Raw genomic sequence first — 12,233 nt, 5'->3', positions numbered from 1 at the left:
GGTTGATTGGCAGAATTAGAAGAATCTGACATTTTGGATTGTCTTCAGCAAGTCAAAGAGAAGAACACTGCCATCTCCCAGAATCTATGATTCATGATTTTTCCTCTTAAGTTAACTCAAGGATAAGAGCAAGAAATCTCCATAGAGGGGGGGGGAGCTGGGGGATAGGGTGGTGGTGGTGAGGAGAGGAATCGAAGAAGGAGAAGATGTGGCAACAACAAGTATAGCAACAGAAGCAACAGCAACAAGAACGAGGACAACAACGACTGCAACGAAATGAATGAAATGAAAAATAAAAGCAGAATTGACAGCAACACATAGGAAGGAACAAAGAAAATATTTAAGGGGAAAGTTACGACTTTCAGTTTTACTGATCACCATCAATACCATCACTGCCACACCACACTATTACCATCAATGCCGTAATTGACACACTCCCTCTGCCACTACCACCCCTATTATAATCTTCATCATCATCATCATCATCATCGTCGTCATCATCTCTACTACCACCGTGTTTAACAGGTTATCTGGTTTAATGTCTCCATCATCAACACCATATTGTTGGGGGTAGTTTTTTAATCGAGTTCACTCAGTCCACAAACTCTCTAGCCATTTTTCTGTAGAGACTGAGGTACAAATGTGGCTGTGTGGCTAAGTTTGCTTCCCCACACATGGTTCTGAGTTCAGTTCTACTGCATGGCACGTTAGCAAATGTTATCTTACTATAGCCCTGGGCTGACCAAAGCCTTATAAGTGGTTTTGGTTGACAGAAACTAAAAGCCCATTCTCTGTGAGTATGTGTGTTTGTGTGAGAGAGAGAGAGAGAGAGAGAGAGAGAGAGAGAGAGAGAGAGAGAGAGAGAGAGAAAGACAGAGAGTATATATATGTGTGTGTGTGTGTGTGTGTTAGAAGGCATGTGGCCTAGTGGTTAGGGTATTGCATTCATGATCATGACCACAAGATTCTGGGTTCAATTCCTGCACTGGGCAGTGTTTTGTGTTCTTGAGCAAAACACAATTTTGTTTTTCATATCCCAATCCACTCAACTGTAAATGAATAACTCCTGCAACAGTCTAGCTTTCTTATCAAGAGGAATATCAGTCCACTTGCCTTGCCAGTGGGATGGCATCATTCGAAAGGTAAAACGATGCGAAGTGCATTGTGACCAGCAATGTATAACAACATCCGATAGGCTGGTCAGTCACATGGTTACATGATATGTATATATGTATGTGTGTGTGAGTGTGTGTTTTTCATCATCATCATCATTATCATCATAATTTAACAGCCATTGTCCATGCTGACATGGGTTAGATGGTTTGACCAAGGCTGGTAAGCTGGAAGGCTGCACCAGACTCCAGTCTGATTTGGCATGGTTTTCTACGGCTGGATGCTCTTCCTGATGCCAACCACTCTGAGAGTGTAATGGGTGCTTTTATGTGCTGCTGGCACGGGTGCCATTTTGCGTGACACCAGTATCTGTCATGACTGTGATTTTGCTCAGCTTGACGAGTCTTCTCAAGCATGACATAATGCCAAAGGTCTCGCTCATTGCCTGTGTGAGGCCCAACACTCAAAAGGAATTCAGCCACTTTGCCTGCATGAGGACCGATGCTCAAAAGGAACTCAACCACTTTGTCTTCACGAGGCCCAATGCTCCAAAGGAACTCTCCCACTTTGCCTCCGTGAGGCCATGTGTGTGTATTTGAATGTATACGTATAAGTGTGAGAATGAGCATTTTGTATTTCCTTGTCTTGATATTACGTGAATTGTTGTAAATAAATGCCATTTATCTCAAGTATTCAAGATGAACATCAGCCACCATAATCTCACTATCTACTTAATCAAACATTCGACTATTTGTCATCAAAAGTGATGGAAATTCCATCATAGCAAGCTATTCTAGCACTAAACGCAATAGCAAGGTCTCTACTAGGTTGCTCAACCTGCTAGAAATAGTAACCAAATCATTCTCTACCATTTTTAATTTGAAGTCAATTATTAACAGACGGAATGGTTATTGTTAGAAATATCTTTGGTCATAGCTCTGCTTGATCTAAGTTAATCCAAAGCTGAACAACAACAGCAAAGAATGATACCCAACTGGTTTCCAGTTTGGCCATGAATGGCCAAATTTTCAAAGACTTACCTCTCATTCATCTAACTCCCATTGTATTGAACACACTAGTGAATGACATTCTTAGAAGCATGACAAATTCTAAAGCAAATTTTAAAACTTCCCTTTCTATATGTTTTTAAAATGTTTTAATAAAATTTAAATCCAACGCTATATTTCATTGCTGGCATTATTTTGAAAAACTGACTATTCCAGAAGTAGATTGTATTTTTTTCATATGCACAATTTTCTCTGTGAATCATCTCCACAGAAAATAACAGCAATATTAAAAATAGCTCAGTACTCAACTGTCAAAATTAGCATATTCATAGCTTAATGTATATTTTAGGACAAAATATAGTCAATCAAAACCATTCATACATACACACACACATATACATACATACATACATACATACATACATACATACATGCTCTTTTACTCTTTCACTGTTTCACTTGTTTTAGTCATCTGACTCTGGCCATGCTGGAGCAATGCCTTTAGTTGAAAAAATCAACCCTAGGACTTATTCTTTGTAAGCCTAGTACTTATTCCATCAGTCTCTTTTGCCGAACCATTAAGTTATGTGTGTGTGTGTGTGTGTGTGTGTGTGTGTGTGTGTGTTCTTGTACTCATTTCAGCCATGTAGCTGCAGTCATATATATATATATATATATATATATATATATATATATATATATATATATAAAGAGAGAGAGAGAGGGGGGGAGAGGGAGGGAGGAGAGTGTTAAGTCTAAACTTGGCAGTTAGCATGAAAGGAAGAGAAAACATGGTATTCCACTCAAAATTAAAAGTATTTTAAAATTCGAAAAATATCAACTAGATTATGGCTGGGAGACAACTGTTCACTCAATGTAGCCACTCTCTGCTTCATCAGGGCTTCAAGACAGCTCTGGAACCTGGTGCATGCATTCCTGCATTCCTCACTGTGACTCTGGAAACATCTTTGAACACCTCCTTGATCTTGGTCACCAGCATGGCCTTACTGTTGTGTTGCAGGCAGAGCAGTTGATGTCTTTTGAAATTGCACCCCGTACATTGTAATCCATGGGATTATAATCAGTGGAACTGATGAAGTCAGGGGCTGGTAAAGTCATGAAAATTCTCTGATAGCTGCTCCTGACTCTCATGGCAAGGAGCTGAATCCTGCTGTCACACATATGGCCTTCAAGTGGCAACCATTTCCATCCAGGGTTTGACCACAGTCTCCAGTAGCTTCACAAAGGTGTCTGAATTGAGCCTAAGGCTCTGTTCAAAAATTTGAAGTGGCATCACATCACCCTTACTAAGGTGACATTACAGTGTGGGGGAAAATGGTTTTCATGATACAACGGGACATGACATAGGCAGTAGGCAGGTTACCGGTTCTGGGTGTTGTACAAGTGATCCTAGCAGAAGTTCTTTTCATCTGAGAAAAACCGGGTCATCTCTGACTCCACAGGATCCCTCAGCTTGTTCAAAGTCTCTTTGCTTTTCATCAAGCAGTACTTCTGGGCCTTGGTTGTCAGAATTTGTTTCTTGTACCTCGTGCATGAGTCCTCCTTTAAGGCCAGCTTCATGATGTCAATAGCATTACCCATCTCTCTCACCAAAGTCCAAATTCCCTTTCTTGGATCTTCCATCACTTTGTCTTGCAATTCTTGGATGAATTCTGGCTTGCAGACACAGTCAGAACATCTGCTGTATCCCTTCCTGCTGGCCATGGTTTCATAGTCTTCATTGCATAGCTCTCCATATCACATCTTACAGACTTTACAGTGTTCACAGAGCATTGAATAGCAGTCATAACATTGACATTTTGATACTCGAGTGCGAATCATCATGATAGAGGTAACTCTTTTCCAATATCCAGATGGCTTCCAGTACTCCATGTCAGTTAACTTTTTCTCAACTACAACTTTAATCCTTATGCTCTCCAGTGCTGTTGACTGTTCACCAATACATTAAGCTGTTCCTGAAAAAGAAATGTATATATATATATATATATATATATATATATATATATATATATAGAGAGAGAGAGAGAGAGAGAGAGAGAGAGATACAAATCAAAATAGTTTGATTCAAACTCCTTGGTACTCTGAGTTTCAAGTGTGATGCTAATCTTCAGCCAATGGTATGTACACACACACACACACACGTACGTACGTATATATATGTATAATTGCTACAAGGCAAAAAAGAGAGACAAAAGTAAGTACTGAATACTGGACTCTTCAAAGCTCATGAATCATTACTCTGAGTTTCTCACTTCCTTCTGAAAGTTATGGACCACAGAAGAAAGAAACCAATACATATCATAAAGCATTCAGGAAATAATTGAATATCATGACAAGTTTGGCTTGTCTTGATATTGAAATTCAATGTTAATTGAGAACATAAAGCAACTCTGCTATTTATATAGACAGTGAGAAGAGATAAGAAAAGTTTGAGTGGTTTAGAATATGCATTTGAAAAATGAAAATAAAGAAGCAACATAAATAGATGCAGAAGATGCATGTATGGTGTGTAGAAAAGTATGGTCCAGAAGAGGTTTGTAAATGGATAGAAGAAAAAAAAGTGATATGCTGGCAACGATATAAGAAAATTTAATTGAAAATGTATGAAGCATGCAAGAGGAATAAAGATGAGTTACAAGAAAAACAGCTTCTTTGACCTGTTCGCATATAAAGCAGCCAGATGTGGTCTCTTATACCTACCCTGTTATGTCATTCTAAAAGTAAACATCATTGACATCTCAGAGATACGAGATGATGCTTGATTAATTCCAAACAATGTAAATAAATAAGCATTACATTTGACAGATAATTTGAATGCCGAAGGGTTAAAGAAGAATTTTTCAGGAATGGAGATAAGAAGCATGGTAGAATATGAATGTGGGAATTAATAATTTTCCTTTATTTATAAGTGCATATGGCATTATTCATTTGGGGTCGCAAATTTGATAAAAACTCAGATCTTAAATTCAGACCTTTCAAATTTTGAAATCAATAACCACATACAGATGGCAGCTGAGTTTTTACCAAAATCTTTTATGTCTGTATGAGAGTGTAAAAAAAACTGACCAGGTTATTCTAAATGTATGTGTGCTTTGATAAAGCTGAGGTGAATTTCCAGTCTGGTTGATAAAAGAATGCCGATGCTGATAAAGACAAGCCTATACACACACATGCACGCACACACACACACATGTACACGCATACATGCGCGCATGCACATACACACACACATACACACACACACACACACACATACACACACACACACATTAATTGAAGTGTGCAGTGTGAGAGCAGTTGCCATATTTCATTCCATAACTGCCATCTCTGAAGAGCACAGGGTTACATAATCGGGATGTTACCTAACACTTTATTGAACTCCTAGTGTGAAACCAGTTGGTACGGTTGGCCATAATATATGTATAACACTGTACACTTCGATTAATATACCCACTCTATTGACAAATTTACAAGTGCATATTTTTTCAGACCTATGGATTCTTAGACAGCTATATATATATATGTATATGTGCATGTATATATATATATATATATATATATATATATATATATATATATATATATATATACACACACACACATGCACATGTGTAATCATTGTTTCATGTCTGCTTTTCTGCATTAGCATGGATCGAGTAGGAATTTTTGAGACAGTGTTTATGGTCAGGGACTTTGCTAGCAGTAACCTTTTTTTATTCACCTAAAATCACATTTATTTACACAAATAAAACCAATGCTCCTGAGAACTAGTAGCGACCTCTATTGGCAAAAATAATTTGGTAAATTTTGAAAATTTGTATAATGATTTCTCATTCTGTACTCTTCGTTGCCTACAATTTTATCAAATACATGAACTTTACTAAATATATATATATAAACTGTGTTTATTTTTTGCTTGTGTTTTCACAGTCTGTTAGTTAATCTGTTACACTTAAACTATAATAAATGTTTTGGTAAATTTCCTTATTCTAGAAGTCTAAAAGCCAGTTACAAATTATTGTTAAAATGTTCGTTTTTGTTGCTATTTCTGTCATCTTCTTTTCTTGTAGAGTTCCTATGAATTTGGGCTAACCTCGTATGATGTTGGGTATTTCACTTCTCTATGACACCCCTTACTTTGTTTTGTTATCTCTGTGGTCATGTATTATGCAAATTAGTGCTCCTGTTCTTTCTTGGTTGATGTTGTTGTTGTTGTCATTATTGTAGTTGTTGTTGTCGTTTGTTTCCATTCCTACATCATGACTAGTTTAGTTTTTACTTTGTGATTTATTTCCCCACCCTGACCAACTTGAACCACTTGTCTCCAAGTACAGTTCTCAGTTTTGTGTAGAGGTAGACTCTTAAAGTTTATTTATTTCATGTTTCCTGTTACTTAAACACAACAGTTCCCTTGGTGTATCTTTTAACAGTCTTCAGGTTCTGATTGCCTCTTTGGTTTGGATATCATTTCTACCTAGCACATGCATATATGCACCCACATGCACACACACTCTAACACAAATGCACACAGACATATACGTACATACACTTACACGACATAGTACAGGCATGTATACACAGAAACAGAAATAAATCAGTTACTCACAACCCATGCACAGAACCTTTTACTACACAAACACACAAATCTTTTCTACAGATGCACACAAGTGGATATCCTCACATATACAATGTGAAACACCGGAAGATGGCCAGAAAATACACCAACCAAAACAGTGTAAAACAATGACCAAACTGTTGACTTTTTTTGTGACCTTCGTGTTGTCTCCACCTTGAACAGTCAACACCTCCATTTGATATTGTGTTCTCACTGTATGCTCTCCACTTCACACATCTAGTTTAGCCTACCATGTGATACTATTAAACCCTAGTGACATTCAATGAGTAGTCTGCTAATGTCCATGGTTTTATTGACATGTTACCTCCATGTGAAATATTGTAGTTCACCGACTAACCTGTAATGCCTGGCAAACATATTGTAATGTTTGATGAAGTTGTAATGACAAACATGTTTAAAAGAGTTGTACTATTTGAAAATTGAATGCTTCTTTGGCATGTTGTCATGTTTGATATAGTTGTAATGTTTGACAAACATTTTAATAACAGAATCATGTTTAATGTTTGACAAACATGCTTGACAGACCTGTTTTTATAATTTATATCATTTGGCCAAAAGAGAAGGGCAATGCCATGGGCTTTTGGTGGCACTCCCCTATTGCTGAGATTGATGTGGGTGATGGTCAACTGTTACTTGTACAGGAGGGAAAATGAGGACAGAGATGTATTTTGAGAGTTGCAGTTATGGAGAAGAAAGATTGTATTTTGTTTGTGCTTAGTATGGGGTTATAGTGAGAGAAACTTCAATAAGGTTGAAGGCTAGAGTGATACACAGCTTTGCTTGTTCAGAGACTCAAAAACTGCCGAAGTTGTGGTTGAACAAACAGACAGATAGACAATGAACATATATGTTAGTAATTTGTTTTCAGTGTTGGTAAGGGATGATTTTCCCAACTCGTCAGATCCTTTTGGTGGGATGAGACATTGTATCAGCACCATCACAAAAGAATGAGTGACTGAACAGACTTGAAAGTATCTTCTAATCCTAAATGGGAAACCTGTGGAGGCGCGTGGCATAGTGGTTAAGGTGTCAGCACCATGATCGTAAGATTGTGGTTTCGATTCCTGGACCGAGCGACGCGTTGTGTTCTTGAGCAAAACACTTCATTTCATGTTGTTCCAGTCCACTCAGCTTGCAAAAATGAGTAACACTGCGATGGACTGGCGTCCCGTCCAGCTGGGGTACACATAAGCCATTGAAACTGGGCCCATGAGCCTGACTAGACTTTAAAAGGGCGCATTTATTTATTTATTATAAAGGAGAAACCTATATTGTGTGAAACTCTTTTGTCTGTTATAGATATGGGATCAGCATAAACCTTTCTATCTGCTATAGATATAGGATTAACATGAGAAGTTGTGTGATGTTCAACATTTTGGAGAGGATGGAGTGGATCTACCATATCTACCATACTCAACAGATATTTAGTAAACTAAAATTGTTACATAGCTAAGAGTTCTTGCTAATTTTTTAACAAACCACAAGAATCCATAATAGTCTTTATGAAACTTCACTTTAGTTTCCATAAAGGTGTGCAGCATTGATCTGTAGATATTTTGGGGGTATGGAAAGAATTGGACTCCAGCTATAAGTCAATATGTCATTATCAGTGTCATTGCCTGGGTATGGAAAGAATTGGACTCCAGCTATAAGTCAATATGTCATTATCAGTGTCATTGCCTGTAGATGAGAGATACACCACCTGGTAGTAACTATGTATGGCCAGGTGGACAGTTATGACATACCACCAGCTCATAGGACTCAATTTATAGCTAGGTGAGCGATTAACAGTGTTAACCCCAGCCAGACATACTACAGTGCTGCTCACAAAATATGAACCATTAACTTCTCATTTTTGTCTGCTACCACTAACCATTGACCTCTCCTTTTGGCTGATGTGGCAACCATTGACCTTTGTCTCTTGTCTACTAAATGACCCATCGACATTTCATTTTGTCTGCTACTCCAACCACTCAGTTGCTAACCTCACCCCACAATCGGTTTCCAAGTCCATTATACAAATGTCCTTCTCCTCCTCCTCCTCCTCCTCCTCCACATTATCATCATCATCATCATCACCACCATCATTATCAGCAACAGGTCAATGGCAGAGTCTCTGCATGGTCATTTGATCTTTTAGAAATAGCAGCCAAGCCTTCCTCGTATTGATTGCACTGTTGTCTTAATAAACCAATGACATATTGGATAATGTATTCCTAGATACATTGTGCCTGTGTAAAGGACAGGAGAGTGCCATCTGGAAGATATTATATTAAATCATAGGTCTACTTGATCAAAATCAATAAAAATAACTGCACCATCATCATCACTACCAGCGTCATCACTGAGCCACCTCTACCATCACCACCACCACCACCACCACCACCACCACCACCATCACCATCACCATCACCATCACAACCTTTATCATAACCACCTCCACTACCTCCACCATTATCATTACCTTTATCACAACCATCAGCACCAGCACCATCACATTCACCATCACCATTATAGAAAAAATAAGTACTAGTTGTATATTAGGTTAATTCATTCTTCTTTAAAAATCTGTAGACTTCTGCTTAATTATTATTATTATTATTATTATTATTATTATTATCATTATTATCATTATAAGGTGGTGAGCTGGCAGAATTGTTAGCACGCCTGTTGCTATGTTCTGCATTCAAATTCTGCCGAGGTCGACTTTGCCTTTCATACCTTCGGGGTCGATAAATTAAGTACCAGTTGTTGCATACTGGGGTCAGTCTTATTGACTCATCTCCTCCCTCAAAATTGCTGCCCTTGTGGCAAAATTTGAAACCATTATTATTATCATCATCATCATCATCATCATTATTATTATTATTATTATTGCTGTTGTTGTTGTTATAACTGGGGTAACATTCTCAGCTCATGATAACCCCTCCAGGGGTGGTAATGTAGTTAGCCAGGTTTGCCCCATTATGTGTTCAAGAGACAAAACTGTTCTTCAAACACTCTGTTCAGTGCAGGATGGATCTGGCTAAGAGCCCACCACCTTTCTTTGGTCAAGAAGAGCAAGTAATTTCCTACTCTCTGGTGGCAATGGCAAAAGTGATTGTATCATGGATAGAACCGAAAGGACTAAAAACTGACACCTTCGGCCAAACCTTCATCATCAGCTTCTTCAGTCTCCAACTGGAGAGGAAAGTGAGGCTAGAAAGGAGAGGTGCTACACTCCAGCAAATTTGCTGAAAGATGAGTGAGGGCAGTGAACAAGGCCTGAGTGAATGGTGTTTCATATGAGCATGTATCTGTTGGCTGGAGTACCCAGTGAGGAGAGGGCATTTACTGTTTGGCAGTTCTAGTAATCCCGAATCTGAGGAGTTCCTTGATTGTGTCCCCACCTTCAATCAGATAATTGTCTCCAGCTAAGTGGGATGTCTCATTACATACCTTTCATGCCATTTTTTTCCATACCTGTTTTTCTTTTTCTTATGATTTCTATATAAACCTCTTCTATTGATATTTCTGTAATTTCTTTTCCTTGTGATGTTCCATCCTTCTATTATCTTTCTGGCAAATAAACAATACAGTTATTGTTGTTATTATTATTATTATTATTATTTATTATTACTGTTATTGAGTGAGAGAGCAGCGTATGCCATCAAAGTGACACTGGGGTTATTATTATTGTTTTTGCAGAGAAGGATTTGGTTGAGAGCAAGAAGAAAACAACAGCATTAGGGAAACTCTTTCGGAATATGGGTCTTCGTAAATCTGGCAGGAACAAGTTCTCCTATAAACAGCATCAAGGTAAGAATATGTTAAGTACAGCTGAATATCTGTGCATACACAAACATACCTAGATGTATATGTTCATATATATATACATATGTATACATATATGTATGTATATATGTATATGGTGCACACATATGAATGTGCATGTATCAGTGTGTGGCTGTCTATGTATATATAGTGTATGTGTGTGTATGCATATGTGTGTATATAAATTTGTGTGCTTGTACATTTGTATGTTTGTGTATATATATATATATATATATATATATACTTACATATGTATATATATATATATATCATCATCAGCATCATCGTTGTAGTTGTTTAACATCTACTTTCCATGCTGGCATGGGTTGGATGGTTTGATTATCTGATCTAGTAAGGTTTCTACATCTGGATGACCTTCCTAACACCAATCACTCTGAGAGAGTAGTGGGTGCTTTTTACATGCCACTGGCATGGGGGCCAGTCAGGCAGCACTGCTGTCGACCTTGCTCGAATGGTGCTTTTTACATGATATTTACACACATACAAATGCACAGCACACAAATATTTACACACACACACACACACACTTATATATACATACAGCCACTCAATGATACATGCATATATATATATATGTGTGCACCCTCGTGGATATAAATTCATTCGTATAAATACATATTCATTTAAATTTGTGTGTGTTTAGAAGGCCATGTGTGTGTATGCAAGTATGTAGACATGATTGGAGAAAATGTCATTTGAAGTTCTCAAGAATGTGGATACTTATAAATATACATGAATCACTTGTTTATTACACACAAACTTTCTAATTTATATACACAATCTACACGCTTGAGACCTTGATGTAATAAATACTAATTGCAAATTTTAAAATTACAAATTGTAAACATAAAATAAACTACTTAATTAAATACCAACAAATCAAAACATAAATCAATAAAACAAAATTTAATTACCACTCTTCCTCCTCTTCTTCTTTTTATCTCCTTCCAATTGAAAATCTCAGCATTGAAACTATGAACTGGTGCCATCATTTACCAATTCCAAAGCCCTGTTGCAATGGAATTCCTCTCTCTCTCACCCCTTCACCGTGTCCTACTGTATAGTACTGTGATCTGGTTCAATTCCTGAGAGGAAAATCAACAATTTATCATGTTCCATGTTCCCTTTTTATTCTTCCATCTCACTCCCTACTCCCACTCATGCAACCATTCAACCCTCCTCTCCCACCATCTGTGTCTGGGATGTCTGGGGTGTCTGGGGTTTCCCCCACTTCAAAAAAAAAAAAATCACAACTCATCATTTCTGTCTTGATGAATTACATTCCTAACCTTCCTGTTGCTATGGGACCTGATACCTCACCATTCTGCTCCTCCTGCAGAACCTCCCACCACCATTCATTCTGACCCAGCTTCATCCTTTCTATTGTTTCTCCCTCATTCTCTCTCATGCTTTCTACCTTCCTGCTTTGCCACTCTTGTGTTCAACCATTCATGCAGTCAGATGTCCCATCTAACCCTGCCCCTGTCTCTCACAATCCAATGCTGTCAACCAAGACTAACAGCAACAGCAACAGCAGGGGCTGTAACAAAGAGCCCTAAAAATCTTTATTTAGGGCTCAGCTCCTCTATTGACCAGTAACAAGCAAAGCTGTGTGTTGTGCT

The 12,233-nt window shown here is 37.9% G+C and overlaps 1 protein-coding gene across 2 annotated transcripts in view; it reads left to right on the top strand.

The window, feature by feature from the left end:
• Positions 1 to 12,233, top strand: part of LOC106881487 (SAM and SH3 domain-containing protein 1) — a 120,010-nt gene that overhangs the window by 32,095 nt on the left and 75,682 nt on the right. For both annotated transcript variants that reach the window (XM_014931889.2, XM_014931888.2), the window contains exon 2: positions 10,465 to 10,575. In XM_014931889.2, the coding sequence (XP_014787375.1) occupies positions 10,465 to 10,575 (111 nt within the window). The remainder of the gene's footprint in view (positions 1 to 10,464; positions 10,576 to 12,233) is intronic.

The sequence above is a fragment of the Octopus bimaculoides genome, chromosome 2, assembly GCF_001194135.2.
Source record: "Octopus bimaculoides isolate UCB-OBI-ISO-001 chromosome 2, ASM119413v2, whole genome shotgun sequence".
Taxonomy (NCBI): domain Eukaryota; kingdom Metazoa; phylum Mollusca; class Cephalopoda; order Octopoda; family Octopodidae; genus Octopus; species Octopus bimaculoides.
This window is presented reverse-complemented; position numbering and strand designations above follow the sequence as displayed.